This window comes from Schistocerca americana, chromosome 6, assembly GCF_021461395.2.
Source record: "Schistocerca americana isolate TAMUIC-IGC-003095 chromosome 6, iqSchAmer2.1, whole genome shotgun sequence".
NCBI lineage: Eukaryota > Metazoa > Arthropoda > Insecta > Orthoptera > Acrididae > Schistocerca > Schistocerca americana.
In genome coordinates, this window is record NC_060124.1 from 409,442,817 (window position 1) to 409,459,533 (window position 16,717).

The 16,717-nt window shown below is 43.1% G+C and overlaps 1 protein-coding gene across 1 annotated transcript in view; it reads left to right on the forward strand.

Annotated features, from left to right (window-relative positions):
• Positions 1-1,263: 1,263 nt before the first annotated feature.
• LOC124620176 (extensin-like) overlaps positions 1,264-16,717 on the forward strand; it is a 47,512-nt gene continuing 32,058 nt past the window's right edge. The window contains exons 1-2 of the mRNA XM_047146846.1: positions 1,264-1,477; positions 4,457-4,863. Of these exons, the coding sequence (XP_047002802.1) occupies positions 1,264-1,477; positions 4,457-4,863 (621 nt within the window). The remainder of the gene's footprint in view (positions 1,478-4,456; positions 4,864-16,717) is intronic.

The following is a 16,717-nucleotide window of genomic DNA, read 5'->3' on the forward strand; positions in this document are numbered from 1 at the left end:
TAGCCGCTCCGACTCGAACTAGACAGATCTCTGTAGACACGGAGTTCACTACTGTGTTTCTGTATCTTCATTAATAAAGATAAGTACCGACTTTTATTTAATCAGAGTGTTTGGGTTTTCATCTTTCTGTTCACTGTTCCAGCGGACCGGTCGGCCCGCTATTAAAAGTGTGGCGGTGACTTCGTAAGCCGTTTCTACAGCGAATTGTTTGTCGCTACGAACACCGCCACAAAACTGGCGACGAGGCCTTCCGAACTCGTGTGCAGGGCTGGTTCAACTTGTTTCTGGTTATACTAATTATAGCGATAAAATTTTGGGGGCTGGTTTAATTTGTGTTCACTATGTCTGCCGAATTACAATAGTTGATCTTGTTACAGAGTCAGCAAATACAAAGTCTGGTGGAAGCAATCGCCAAACAAGCGGCTACTCCTCCAACACAAAAGGAACAAGCACGGGCAGCACCACCTTTCCGTGCTTTTGATGTGTCAAGAGAAGAATGGCGAGAATATTTCGCGCAGTTGCAGGCGCACATGAGTCTACAAAATCACAGGTACTGAGCGGCAACTTTATTTAATTTCCACTGCAGGCGTGGAAGTCTATCGACTACTTTGTAAGTTGTTCCCGGAATCCCAGCCAGAAGCTTTAGACTATGACGTTGTTGTCAACAAGCTTGCTGAGTATTTCGAGTCGCGAGTTCATGTGGCAGCAGCCAGATTCAAGTTCTTCAGATTAAAGAAACTGCCACATCAATCTAATGAACAGTGGTTAACAGATTTACGGGGCCTCACCCGTCAGTGCCGATTTAATTGTGTGTGTGGAGCTTCCTACAGTGATGTCATGTTACGAGACGCTATTACTCAAAACGTTGCAGATTCTCGTATTCGTGCTGCTATCTTAAAGTTGCCTGACCCGTCATTAGAGACTGTGATGAACATCATTGAAGCCCAAGATACTTTTGCCAAGCTCAGTGTGAGTTAGATCAGCCATGTATTTCTCAAATTGCCTGTGCTAAGCAAGTTATGTCACGCCCGCGGCCCCACCGGCAGAGTCAGACTATAAACACTAGCCGGCCGCGTCATGTTAAACACATTCGTCAGCCGCGTGTGCAAAATGATAGTTACGTCTTGCCCAAAGTGTGTTCTTGCTCATCCTCGTGAACGTTGCCCGTTAAGAAACGCGGTTTGTCACTTTTGTCAAAGGAAAGGACACATCCAGACTGTTTGTTTGCGTAAACGCAAGAACAATTCTAGTGCTGCCCAGCCCATGGATATTCATGTTCTTCAAAGCCAGGCCGCCCGGAAGGTCGCGTTTAAAGACTCTTCCACGGTTCGTGTGGGTAATAAACTTGTTCGCAATAAGCCACCCACCCAGCCCTCTGCTATGCAACCCAAGCTTAATTCCAACGCTGTAAAAAGTAATGTACAGACTGCAAGTGAAGCGGGAGTTGTTGTTCCACCCGCCCAACCCACGAGTTGTCGTAAGCAGCGAACACGCGCTAAACGCGCTGATTTTGTGTCTTCCGCCTCCACTGCACCGATCCAGAGACAGTGTAATAAACTATTTGTGAAGCTACGCATCCAGGATAAGACCTTCAATTTTCAATTAGACACTGGTGCGTCTGTGACTCTCATAAATAGTGGTACGTATGCGGCTATCGGCCGCCCTAAACTTTCAGCGGCAAAACATTCTTTGGCTACTTATAGTGGAGAACAAATTCCTGTGTTAGGTGTATGTAGCGTGCCAGCCACATTCCGTGGCAATACAAAAACAGTTTCATTCACAGTGCTCCGCGCTACAGACAGTGTAAACATTTTCGGATTAGACTGTTTTGACTTGTTTGGCCTGTCTATCCAAGACAATGTGTTGCAAATTAATTCTGTTGTTGTTCCTCAAGACAGCATAACCGATTTGTGTAAACGATACAGTGACATATTTAAAGACGAACACGGTTGTGCTGCGAACTTTGCCGCTCATATTACGTTAAAAGATAATGCTCAGCCTCGATTTTGTCGTGCTCGTCCAGTGCCTCACGCCCTCCGGGCACCTGTAGCAGATGAACTTCGTCGTTGGCAAAACAACGGTGTTATTCAACCCGTTTCAGCGAGCCAGTGGGCTTCTCCCTTAGTTATTATAAAGAAACCGTCTGGCAAGTTACGTTTGTGTGCTGATTTTAAGTCGACAGTTAATCCTCAGACTGTCATTGATTCTTTTCCTTTGCCTAGACCGGACGAGCTGATGGATAAGTTAGGGGAAGCTCGTTTCTTTTCCAAAATTGATCTCCGTGAAGCATATTTGCAATTGCCCCTCGACGAGCAATCACAACAGTATTTTGTCATAAACACGTCGTTGGGGTGGTTCCGTTTTCTGCGTTTGCCTTTTGGTTGTGCGTCAGCTCCAGCTGTTTTTCAGCGTTTTTTGTCACAACTTCTGGCTAATGTGCCATCGTGTTGCAATTATTTAGACGATATTGTTGTGTCCGGTCGGACGCCTGCTGAACATTTCCGTAATTTGGAGTGTTTGTTTAAAGTGTTGTCTCAGGCAGGCCTACGTTGCAACATCGATAAATGTTCATTTTTCCTTACGGAGTTGGAGTATCTGGGACATGTTATTAATGCTCAAGGCATTCATCCCTCCCAGTCACATTTAGCAGCTATTCGTGATTTGCCCGCCCCTCGCAATCTGCAGGAATTGCAAGCAGTTCTTGGCAAATTGACATATTATATTAGGTTTATACCTAATGCATCACATATTGCTGCACCGTTGCATCGTCTCCGCCGTAAGAATGTTCCGTTTGTGTGGTCAGCTGATTGCCAATCAGCCTTTCAGCAGCTTAAAGACGCTTCATTGAATGATCGTTGTCTGGTCCATTACGACCCTAACAAGCCTCTGGTGTTAGCTTGTGATGCCTCTTCTTTCGGCCTCGGTGCTGTGTTGTCTCACCGAGTCGGTAACACCGAACGTCCTATTGCGTTCGCATCTAAATTGCTAACCAAAGCTCAGTGTAATTATAGCCAATTGGACAAGGAAGCGTTGGCTATTGTGTTCGGTGTCACAAAATTCCATCACTACCTCTATGGTAGACCATTCTATTTAGTAACAGATCACAAGCCCCTGACGTCACTGTTTCATCCGTCTAAACCAGTTCCTCAGCGGACAGCTCAGAGACTACAACGTTGGGCTCTTTTGTTATCACAATACCAGTATGAGATACTGTATCGCCCTACAGCTCAGCATGCAAACGCTGATGCGCTTTCTAGATTGCCGATTGCTGCGGATGATGTCTTCGATTCCTCTGACGACTCTTGCCATCAGATTGACGCCGATGAGCATCAATCCCTCCGGGATTTTCCGATTGATTATCGTCAGGTGGCACGCGAGACAGCTACGGATCCTCATCTGAGTTTACTATTACGTTTTGTTCAACGTGGTTGGCCGTCCAAGGCAAAGGACATATCGGATCCTGTGGTTCGTCGCTATTATCCGCAACGTCATCTGTTGTCTGTTTCGCACGGAGATTTGCTGTTACGCACCGAGAATGACCAGCTTCGTGTAGTGGTTCCCCAAGTGCTCCAATCCAAGGTCCTCGACTTGTTGCATCAAGGTCATTGGGGAGTGGTCCGAACCAAGCAGCTTGCCCGCCGTCATTGTACATGGATCGGCATTGATAAGCAGATTACGCAGATGTCTACAGATAGTTCGACGTGTGCCGAACACCAAGCAGCTCCGCCTCAACGCTATTTTGAGTGGGCACGCCCTGCCGGTCCCTGGCAGCGAGTACGTATTGATTTCGCTGGTCCATATTGGAATTCTCGTTGGCTCATCGTGATAGATGCATTTAGTAATTTTCCGTTTGTTGTGCCCATACAGTCTACAACGTCTGCCCAAACTATACAGGCGTTGACTTCAATTTTTTGTATTGAGGGTCTTCCAGAAGTTTTCGTGTCTGACAATGGTCCACAATTTACCTCTGCTGAATTTGAAAGTTTTTGTTCTGCCAATGGCATTCGCCATGTTCTTACTCCGCCGTTCCACCCTCAATCGAATGGTGCAGCGGAACGTTTTGTACGCACATTCAAGGATCATATGGACCGCCTTCGTGCTACGCACTCTCGTCAGCAGGCCCTCATCACGTTCCTGTCGTCGTACCGGACCACGCCACGTGACGGCCCTTCGCCTGCAGAGCTTCTCCACGGCCGTCGTCATCGCACCCTACTACGGTTGTTGCACCCCCCGGATCGACCCGCCGCTTCTGAGCATCGCACGCGTTTTCAGCGCAACGACGCCGTTTTTTTCAGAGTTTATCACGGTCGCCGTCGTTGGGAACGTGGTACCGTGATAAGTGTCCAGGGTCGCGGTTTTTATACTGTTCAAGGTGCTACTGGGGTGCACAGGAGGCATCAGAACCAGTTGCGCCGCGCTGGCCGCCCGGATTCTGCCGCTCGTTCTTTGTCCACAGATTTGGTCCGCGGCGGGTTCCAGCCGCGCCTTCCGACAACGCTGCCGCCCCCAGGGCAGCAGCAGCAGCCGTCGCCGCTACCACGCCGACAGCCCGTCCCGTTGATGCCTCCCGCGCAGCTTCATCCGGGAGCGCCCCAGGTGGTCGCTCCGGCGCCTGCGGTCCCTCTTCAGTCACCACCGCCTTCGGAGCTGATGGACGTCGACCCCTCAGCCGGGCCGCCTTCCCAAGCGGTGGCTGTGCAGCCTGTCCTGCAGCCGCTTTCCTTGGCCACCCCCAAGGAGTCTGACACCGCAGCGCCTTGTCCGGCGCCCACTCAGCAGCCGTCGACACAGCGTCAGGAGACGCTGCCTCTCTTTGTGGGTCCCGACGCCCCGTCGCGTCCAGTACCAGAAGCTGCGCCCGTGGTCAGGCGTGCACCCTGACCTCGGTTTTCAGTCGGTGTTTCCCGAGGCCCCGCGCAGCCAATGCTGGGGTGCGGACCGGGGACTGCCACCGACAACAGTCTCCGCCCCGGTCTCTTCTGCTACGCCTGCTGCCAGACCCCTCCCCCGCCGTCGACGCTCGCCACGTCATTATTCAACGACGGTGCGGCGATTTGGGGGGGGGAGGAGTGTTATATCCTAGCCAGTAATGCCACCCGAGCCCGCTGCCAAAAGGTTGGCAGCATCAAAGTCCGGACGCCGTCCGCATAAGCAGCGCCAGCGAGACAGGAAATCGCCGCAAGTCTGCGCGCGCCACCGCTGGCTTCTGGGTTCTTAAGCGCTGGAGTCGCGAGCGCTAGGACAGTTCTGTATTCGCCGCTCAGTTGTATACTCGCCACCGAATTGTGTACTTGCTAGTCAGTTGTGTGTTCATCGCAGCAGAGTTGTTCTTTGTCGTCAGCCGACGCTGACCTAGCCGCTCCGACTCGAACTAGACAGATCTCTGTAGACACGGAGTTCACTACTGTGTTTCTGTATCTTCATTAATAAAGATAAGTACCGACTTTTATTTAATCAGAGTGTTTGGGTTTTCATCTTTCTGTTCACTGTTCCAGCGGACCGGTCAGCCCGCTATTAAAAGTGTGGCGGTGACTTCGTAAGCCGTTTCTACAGCGAATTGTTTGTCGCTACGAACACCGCCACAAAACTAGGATGTCCAGGATGGACGTAGTCTTCAACGTCTTCTCGACCCTCTTTGAAATGTTTATACCGCTCGTAAACTTTTGCCTTACTCGTAGTAGATTCGCCAAAAGCCACAGTCAACATTTCGAGTGCGATGCTGCACTTAGTTTCGTTTTTCAAGTAAAATTTAATAGAGGTTCTTTGATCCAACTTTTTCGAAAGTAAAAATTCGCCGAGCACTCGAAAACACTTAGAACCTTTTCGAGTGTCAAAAACAAACTAAAGATTCGAAACAGCTGAAAATGGAAACATACGTCATGAACATGTGTACCAACAACATGAAAAATTTTTGAAAATCGAATATATAAAGCCAGTGAAATTAAAAAAATCCCGTTACTCTTTGATCACATCTCGTATGCAGAGTTGTCTTGTCCTTATACGTTATACTGAATAAACGATTATTTTATGGCCGAGATTTTATGGAGTTAATTATTTTTATGAAGTCTATATGAACATTCTTATAAATGGAGGATAATTTATTTTCACATTTAGTCTGCGCCAATGGATCATGCAGTGCCTACAAGAGTAGATTTTTGTGGCATTTTTACGAGGGACGTTCAGTAAGTAATGCATCACTTTTTTCTGAAAGTAGCTAGTTTTGTTCCCCACTCTTTTGACTGCAAAACCCTATGTTTCAAAATAATCTCTGTTCAGTGCTACACTCTTCCGCCACATTACTGGGAAGGTCTGTAAGCCCTCACGGTCCCATTCTAGTGATCGACGTCGGAGCCAACGTCGTGCTACATCAATAATCTCCCCATCGTCCAAACCAGCCGCTGTGGACGAGCGGTTCTAGGCGCTTCAGTCCGGAACCGCGCTGCTGCTGGGGTCGCAGGTTCGAATCCTGCCTCGGGCATGGATGTGTGTGATGCCCTTAGGTTGATTAGGTTTAAGTAGTTCTAAGTCTAGGGGACTGATGACCTCAGATGTTAAGTCCCATAGTGCTCAGAGCCATTTGAACCATTTGAACCCATCATCCACGTACTGCTTTCCGCGGAGTGCATAGTTCATTGGGCCAAACAGGGGGAAGTCTGAAGGTACCAGATCGGGGCTGTAGGGTGGATGAGGAAGTGCAGTCCAATGAAGTTTTGTGAGCTCCTCTAGGGTGCGCAGACTTGTGTAAGGCGTTGAGTTGTCATGAAGAAGGACAAGATCTTTTGCATTTTTGTGGCGACTAAGAGGCTGAAGCAGTTTTTTCAATTTCCTGAGGGTAGCAAGCTACACTTCAGAGGTTATTGTCGCACCGTGAGGGAGGACATCAAACGGAATTATGGTGGCGTAAGCTGTCGCCAGCACACAGAGCGGCAAAGAGGTTGCGAAAAGATCAATAGTAGGCACAAGCAATGCGCCTATCATAAAGAGACCAAACAGAGACTGGCAAGCAACGCGCCGACAATACCCTCTCGACCGCCAGTAGTTAGATCGCCACCACCAACGGAGGGCCCAGTCAGTCATCCAGTGAGTCAAAGAGTCGAGTCATCAGCCGCAGCCCAGTCGGAGTCGCAGTCGCAGTTAGCTCAGCCTCTCGCTCAGTCAGTCAGTAGCTAGCGACCAGAGTAATGTACATAGCGGGATTTGTACTTCACCAGCAGTGAGGCTAACGTGGACTATGAAGGACACATGGACTATCTTAAGTTAATCAGCTTCGTGTTTAAGTTAATAAAGAACCCAGTGAACACATGCGTGCAGTTATCTTATAGAAAGAGGGTACCGGCCACGAAACAACATCCGCTCCTTGCTTCCCATGGTACAAGTCTACAGTGACAGTGAGACAACACAAAAGGAGTAACCGCTTCGAGTCCCAGAAGAATGGGATGAGAGTGCGGCTTTGAACTTTTTCTTTGGAGGAGAGGTGATGTGCCGCCACTCCATAAATTGACGTTCTGTTTCCGTTTCGAAGTGATGATCTGTGTTTCACCTGTGACTAAATTAGACAAAAAATTGTCACGCTCAACCTCGTAACGTCCAAGCAACTCCACACAGATGGTTCTTCGCTGATCTTTACGGTCTTCTGCTAGCCAGCGAGGAGGCAAGCGGGAACACGCCTTTGAGTACCCAAGTGGTGGTCGAGCGTGTCAACACTCCACAACACTCAGCAAACTATGTAAACGACCAAATTTCAAGTTTCGCAGAGAAGTTACAGCAAAAATTCTCCAAAACAAATATAACACCTGGAAATAATGTTGCACTAAATACAATGTTACTTCCAACCACAGAGAATGAAGTCAATACAGCTGTTCAAAAACTAAAAAAATAAAAAGTCAGTAGGCTTAGATGAAGTACCAATGAGTGTACTGAAACAATGCATAGAGATTATAAAAGGCCCCTTAACAAGTATAATAAATGAATCCTTCACATCAGGGACATTTCCAGAGCACTTAAAACAGGCAAGCGTTGTACCTTTGCTTAAGAAAGATAATGCAGAGGACATAGAAAATTACCGGCCCATTTCCCTGCTGTCACAATTCTCGGAAATAATAGAAGCAATTATGAAAGACATATTAATGAATTACATGAATAGATACAATCATTTAAGCGAATCACAGTTTGGTTTCCGAAGTGGAAAAAATACGGAGTCAGCCACAGCAGACTTCACAAATTTTGTACTTGATGCTCTTGACAAAGATGTGTGTGTCACAGGCATATTTTTGGATTTTTCTAAGGCTTTTGATACAGTCGTCGACCACAAGATTCTATTAAATAAATTAGAAGCAGTAGGAATAAGAGGGGTAACTAACGACTGGTTTCGATCATACCTAGCAGATAGGGTACAAAGAGTAGAGATAACATAGCCATCAAATAGATCTCAACATTTAGTAGAACACTTATCAGAAGCAAAATACATTAATATAGGGATTCCGCAAGGTAGCATATTAGGAGCAATACTATTCCTGATACACATAAATGACTTTCCCAGTAGTGTTGCTCATGGTAAAAAAATTCTATTCGCTGATGACAGCAATATTCTAGTCACTGAGAAAACAAGAGAACTCCTTGCAAAGAAAGCAAACGAAACTCTCAAGGAAATTTAAGATTGGTCAATAAATAATAAAGTGACATTGAACATAAAGAACATTAATGCCATGAATTTCAGTTTGAAGAGGGAAAATGACAATGTTAAGTTAAATACTGTACAGTTCAAAGAAAACGTGAGTTTCATTTCAAATAGGTACCCCACTCATACAATCATAATCGGTGGTGACTTCAGTCTGACGTAACATAAAACGTCATCCGAAATTGTGCTGAATGCTTTCTCAGAAAATTATCTTGAACAATTAGTTCATGGGCCCACTCAAAGCGTAAATGGTTGCGAAAGCATACTCGACCTCTTAGCAACAAATAATCCTGGACAAATACGGAGTATCGTGACTAATACAGGGATTAGCGACCACAAGGCAGTTTCTGCTAGGCTGAATACCGTAACACCTACAGCCATCAAAAAGAAACGCAAAGTATATCTATCTAAAGTCGTTTAAATGCTCTTAGCGCCTTTTTAAGAGACAGTCTTCACTCCTTCCGATCTGATCATGTAAGCGTAGAAAAGATGTGGAATGATCTGAAAGAGATAGTATCGACGGCAATTGAGAGATATATACCACATAAATTGATAAGTGACGGTACTGATCCCCCATGGTACACAAAACGGGTCAGATCGCTGTTCCAGAAGCAACGAAAACAGCGTGCCAATTTAAAAGAACCTAAAATACAAGAGACTGGCAACGTTTTGCAGAAGTTCGAAATACAGCGCGTACTTCAATGCGAGATGCTTTTAATAATTTCAACAACAAAACACTGTCTCGGAATCTGGCAGAAAACTCAAAGAGATTCTGGTCAAACCCCCTTAACCAAAGAAGACGAAGTAAATATTTCTGAATTCCAGTCAAGAACAACTGGTAAGATGAGAAACATAGAAGTACATATCCTCGATGTAGCAAAGCAGCTAAAATCACTTAAGGCCTCCGGTCGAGGTAGTATACCAGTCAGGTTCCTTTCAGAGTATGCTAATACAATACTTCCATATTTAGCAATTATATACAACCGCTCGCTCACAAGAAGATCCGTACCTAAAGACTGGAAAATTGCTCAAGTCACACCAATACCCAAAAACGGAAGTAGAGGTAATCCGCTGAATTTCAGGTCCATATCACTAACGTCGATTTGCAGTGGGGTTTTGGAACATGTACTGTGTTCGAACATTATGAAGTACCTCGAACAAAATGATTTATTGACACATAGTCAGCACGGATTCAGAAAATATCGATCTTGTGAAACACAACTAGCTCTTTATACTCATGAAGTAATGAATGCTATCGACAGGGGATGTCAAATTGATTCCAGATTTTTGGATTTCCAGAAGGCTTTCGATACCGTTCCACTCAAGTGTGTTCTAACCAAACTGCGTGCCTATGGAATATCGCCTCAGTTGTGCGACTGGATTCCTGATTTCCTGTTAGAAAGGTCACAGTTCGTAGCAACAGGCTGAAAGCCATCGAGAAAAACAGAAGTAATATCCGGCGTTCCCCAAGGAACTTTTAGAGGCTCTCTATCGTTCCTGATCTATATTAACGACAAAGGAGACAATCTGAGTTGCCGTCTTAGAGTGTTTGCAGATGATGCTGTCATTTACCGTTTTGTAAAGTCATCAGATGACCAAAACGAATTGCAAAACGATTTAGATAAGATATCTGTACGTTGCGAAAAGTGGCAATTGACCCTGCATAAAGAAAACTGTGAAGTTATTCACATGAGTACTAAAAGAAATCCGCTAAATTTCGATTACGCGATATGTCACACAAATCTAAAGGCTGTAAATTTGACTAAATACATAGCGATTACGATTACAATTAACCTAAATTGAACGATCACATAGTTCATGTTGTGGTTAGAGCAAACAAAAGGCAGCGAGTCATTGGGAGAACACTCAGAAGGTGCAGCAGGTCTACCAAACGGACTGCTTGCACCACGCTTGTCTGCCCTATTCTGGCGTATTGCTGTGCGGTGTGGGATCCGCATCAGGTGGGACTGGCGGACGACATCGAAAAAGTTCAAAGAAGGGGAGCTCGTTTTGTATTATCGCGAAATAGGGGAGATAGTGTCACAGACATGATACGTGGAGTGGCCATCATTAAAAACAAAGGCTTTTGTCGTTGCGACGGAATCTTCTCATGAAATTTCAATTACCAGTTTTCTCCTCCGATTGCGAAAAAATTCTGTTGGCACCTGCCTATTTAGGGAGAAATGATCGCCACCGTAAAATAAGAGAAATTAGGGTTCGCACAGAAAAATTTAAGTGCTCGTTTTCCTCGCGCGCTGTTCAAGAGTGGAACGGTAGAGAGACAGCCTGAAGGTAGTTCATCAAACCCTCTGCCAGGCACTTAATTGTGAACAGCAGAGTAATCACGTAAATGTAGATGTAGAAATGTAGATGGCACCTCTACAGACTGTATAACACATGCAAAATTTCTAGGAATGAATACTGATTCTCAATTGAAGTCGTGTGAAAACACTAAGGTACAGAATGTCTTCAGAATGTTATGCCCTTAGAATCCTCTCATCAGTGTGTAACATGCATTGTCTTTTAGTTACACACTATGATATGCACACTCAATTCCTAGCCATGGCATTATTTTTTGGGGAACAAATGCACAAAATATGAACACAATTTTCAAACTCCGGATAAGAGCCATAAGAATAATAACCAAAAATACTAGTCGAGCTCATTGTAAAGATCTGTTCAAAACACTGGGAATGTTAACTACTCCCTGTGAATACATTTACCAGTCAGTTCTAGACATCAAAAATAACATTGGTAATTACTGCACAAACAGCTCTCTTTATGGCCATGGAACAAGAGCTAGACTCAACTTACATTTATCAAGAAAAAATAAACGTAAAACTCAAAACAGTATTTTCTACCAAGGAATAAAACTGTAAAATAAATTACCAAAAGAGATTAAAGAAGTTGCAAAAATACACTTATTTAAAATGGCAGCTAAAAAGAACCTGTTATGCAATACATTTTATACAATGAAGGATTACTTAGATAAAACAGAGTACGGGTTTGGCAAAAAAGTTATACAAATAAATAAAAATAATGATTATAAAACATTCAACATTCCACGTAACACCTTCACACTATGTTTTTTCCCTTCTTTTTTCCTTTTCTAGGAAAACTTACCCCCAAGCTATGTGTAGCACAATTCTAACACTTCTGCCTCTTTCTGAGTTCAACATCTCACTCATTATAGAGGGATGATGACTCAGTTTTTCAGGATAGCAAATGGGAAGTTGTGGTACAGAAAATGGCCCAGTGATTACCAGTGTGTGTGTGTGTGTGTGTGTGTGTGTGTGTGTGTGTGTGTGTTTGTGTGTTTGTTTGTGTAGTGAGTGAAGTGTTATGAAACAATGTGTGTATAGTGTGTGCAGTGACTGATAATGAGATATGAGTGAACAGTGTGGCATTACATTATTTAATAAGTTCTTTGTAAAAAAAGTGTTGTAGATTAGGAGTAAATCTAACGATTGTCTCTAACCAGAAGTCTGTAAATGTATGTGTATAAGAATTAGCTTATTTTAAATTGGTCTAAACTTGTAAATACTTTGACATGTCCTATATCGTTGTAAAATGAGATCTACGGATGAATAAAGGTACTACTACTACTACTACTATCTGGAAGGACATCCACTTGAGCAGTGAGGTGTTTGATTGTGGTCCGTTGATCATCTCGAATGGGAGTGTCCGCATGCTCCAACACTGGTGTGTGTGGCCGGCCAGCACGCCGGAGATTGGACAGATTTGTGCAACCTTGTTGTGATGATGGCAGACGCCTCGCTCTACGACTCACCGTGCTTTTGTTCACTGTCAGGTCTCCGTAGACATTCTGTAAGGGTCTAGGAACATCTGCGATGCTCTGGTTTGTCGCCGAAAGAAACTCTATGTCAACTCTGACTGTAACACGCCTCCGTTACAGATGGCATTTCGAAGGCTGCATGTAGCGCTGCCACATAGCGAAATTTAATGAAACTATAGCGCCTAAAGCAGGAGTGTTCTATGATGTCCCACAGCAAATTCCGTATTTATTCAACCGAAAAAGAGCGTCCAAGAAATGTGTTGTCTTACTTATTAAATGTCCCTCGTAATAAGGCATACAGCTTCATTAACTGTACACTAATTTCCTTTGTTCTATCTGTACAGATATCGACAAAGTTATCCAATGTATCTTATTTTCTACAAGGAAAGAATTTAGGAGGCCATATATTACACTGCATTTGTATTTGTTGGTAGAGGTTCACATAAAATAAGATTGTTCAGTTACATATTTTCACGCTAATACGCAACTGTTACAATGAATCCTGCTACGTCATTAAATTCGATCATAGTAATGAAAATTTACAAGATTTGTGATGAAAAGTAAGTTTATTGTTTATATGGGATGCTAAACGTCTGATGTACTGAACTACCGTATCGTTCGAAAGTGGGATGTTAGCTATTTATTTGCATAATCTTGCGCCTAACAAGCATTTTACTATCAGCTTAGTTGAAGATTTTCTGGAATTGAGTAGGTCGGACAGCATCGAGATAGGTGATAGCTGGCTATGGAAAAAGCCATAGATGCTGTTTCATTCACCGTTTTTGTTGTTTGAACCATAAACTGTTTCATTTTTAAAAAAATTCGTCAGGCACTCGGATGCAGAAATCGACATTTTTTTTTCTAGAAGCTCGCTGTAATCAGATTCCGAATGAAGGCGTATTTTATTTGGACACTAAGGACTATCATCACGGATCCTAGAAACGTGTAACTTTCGTCATACTTCCTTAGTAATTTAGTAACTACTCTGCGTTGATCACCTGTAGATTGATTAACTGTGCTTACTTCTTTTGAGGCGAAGTTATTGGTATGGTTCAAATGGTTCAAATGGCTCTGAGCAATATGGGACTTAACTTCTGAGGTCATCAGTCCCCTAGAACTTAGAACTATTTAAACCTAACTAACCTAAGGACATCATACCCATCCATGCCCGAGGCAGAATTCGAACCTTCGACCGTAGCGGTCGCGCGATTCCAGACTGTAGCGCCTAGAACCGCTCGGCCACTCCGGCCGGCGAAGTTATTGGTATCATTCTCATTATTAACTCAATTATCATAGCAAAAGAGCTATCATTTCAGGCTGAAGCAGAAGATTCAAGTTGTGTAGCAGGATGCTTTAGAGTGCATTTATTAAGTCTCTCTACCTGCAACAAAATATCGAAAACCATTTTATGACTAAGCTAGTTGCGATAGCTGCCTTTCAAGTTCGTGTACAATTATTTACTTTCACTGATAAATAACAAAACTCAGTTGTTAGTAAAAACTTACAAATAACAAAAAACATTTTTATTTGAGGGCACTTATTATGCCAGTGCTAAATATGTCGCTAGAAACGAACTGGTTAAGCACTTTTGTGGATTCATCTGTATCTGATTCGTTTCATTTCAGACAAATTTTACACATAATCAATGGTTTCATTTGTCTGTTACATATTGCCATGGTGTTAAAACTTTGTCCTTTCCACTACAGAGCATATCTTTTAAAGAAGCGTATCTATAATTTTAAGTTTACTGAATGCATTTTAACGTTGTTAGTTTCATTCATGGTGGTATTCTGCGTTTTTATTATGTGGTTGTTCACATCTGTCAGCTCATTCTCCCGGATCCCATTTTTCCTATACGTGTTGGTACATTACTACATAGCACCTTGTCTCGTAGCCCTGTTGGGTTAGTAACATTATTTCTCGTATCTTCCGGTTGACAAGCCAGGATCTTAAAGACCAAAAGCTGTTCATCTTTCACAAATTTATTTAATACCCTCATATCCTGTCCATGGAATAGGGTTTTGTAAAACACACTTTTTCATTACCGTGAAGTCGTTGCTAATCTATTTGTAATTACTCCCAAGTTTATGTTTTATGTTCTTATTTCGCTATGTAACTGTGTTTAGTGTTACCCGGAAAAGCACACACTTCTTACATGTGCCTAGATTTCTAGAAAACTCAGTGATGTTTTAAATATTCAGTCGGTACAATGACATCATTTATGTAATAAAGATGCCTCTCCCTATTCCTGATTTCTTCCCTTATTTACCAGTCCGCTTGGATGTTTGTGTCATCTAGTGCCAACGATGGTTTTGTTGCTTTATGTTTTACCGTTCTTCGTATGATTTTTTTATTACGATTGATTTGTTAGTCTTCCAATATCAATATGCTGATTCCCCCCCCCCCCTCCTCCCTTCCCGTTTCCACCTCTGTTATCCTTTCCTCCTCTTCTCTACCGGCCCTAACTGAACCATATATAAACTGATCTGTATACTATTTAGAATTTTTATATTTAATTTTATATATCGGTCTTTGTTTCTGTTTCTGTACAATTTTTAATACAATTGTTATTGAGTTGTTCTTTTATACTTGAGGAAGCTAGCAACGCCACTGCACCGACATAACCTCTCCATATGGTGTCCTTTTCCGTTGGTGGTGATGACAGACATGTGGGGTCATACTTTATATGAAGGCCATTCGATTTTTGTAACACCTTCCATGCCCTTACTCTTAATTACTTTTGTAAATTACGCTTGTGCTTATGATTTTGTGTTTGGCTTAGCAGACGTTCTGAAGATGGTCTGCACCCGAAACGAGTCAATATGAAAGTTTCTGAACAAAAGGTGACCAGTTCAACACCACGGTCGCAGACATCCTGCGTAACTTTATGTAGCATCTTAATGAAAAAATCTCTTTTATACATTCTCTTAATGTGTAGAGAAAAGGTAGAAAGGATGGTACAGAATGACCGTCTTCTTTTTTTTGCAATTAGAGGAGTGAGTAGAAATATACAAATATACAAAATTTTATCAAGCTGGAACATAAAATACAGATATAGATTAAAGTTACAAAGCGTAATATGCGACTTTTCCTGATCACGAACAAAAGAGTGATACGCTGCGTACTACTGGACAGATGACGGTTTTGTTGACTGGCTCGCCACAATTACGCCTTGTGGCATCGTTCTCTCACTTTTCAATTTGCCATCTGTAAAGTTTTCCTCTGGTCTCTGGTAGTTACAGACTTACTCGAACCGACTATCCACATTAGTAAGCGGAAGTGAGGACTTTTGAATTTCGTAGAGGCGTTAATTTTCTTTTGTTTGTTTTTAATCTACTTTCTTGAATATCATGAAAAAGGTCACAAAGGTTTCGCGTAACCCTACGTAATCTCCATGGAATACAGGTTTTCGCAGAAAGTAGTTTATGAAATGTTACTGTAGATGAAGATGTAGTTTGATATTTTCTTGTGCTTACGTACGGACAGGGTGTAGGCAGGAAGGAGGGAGGAAGATGGTGAGAGGTAGGAAGGAAGGAAGGAAGACTTGAATTTAACTGCCCGAAGGGCAAGAGGGTGAAATTCATAAAGAGACTTCCGGTAACACGACCTTGGATCGCCGCCAAGCCACTTGGAACACTTCAGGTTTAACAATCCATCATCAAGACTTCTTATCGGGTGATTTAAAGCCCTCCATATTTGTTTTGGTTTCGTTCAAGCCAAAATATGGTTCCATAGCATTGTGTTCCAGATTACGACATCGCGTGCGCATTGCACGTTTTGAATTGCGTTTTGGGCATGTTGCTCTTTTTGTGCATGATATTTGCTGGCATCCGTAATACTGAACGGAGTAATTGATTCTATATTTTTTGTTTCATATAATATAGAAGCTGGTTTCGTCACACAGTGTTCCATGCATACGTATATTTGTAACTGTTTATGAATTAGTGAACTTATTTGCTGTGAAATTATGTTGTTTTTGTTCTACTTGATTTTCATTTGCATCCGTTTTCTCTGCTTTCTCGCATTTAAAAGAGAACTCCATGTTACCAGTTTGGGACAGAATTAGTATTCAGCTTCATTACATCTTTCCACAGAATGAGTAGATAATTCAGTTTCGAACAGTGTTGCTTCTTGACACCTAGTATGCTTTGTAGTAATACTGACTAGGGCGTTCTTCTTTGCAAAAGCTAAAAATTCAGTGGTAGCTATGCAGCTCTGTTCATACTTTATTGCATGTTAGCAGA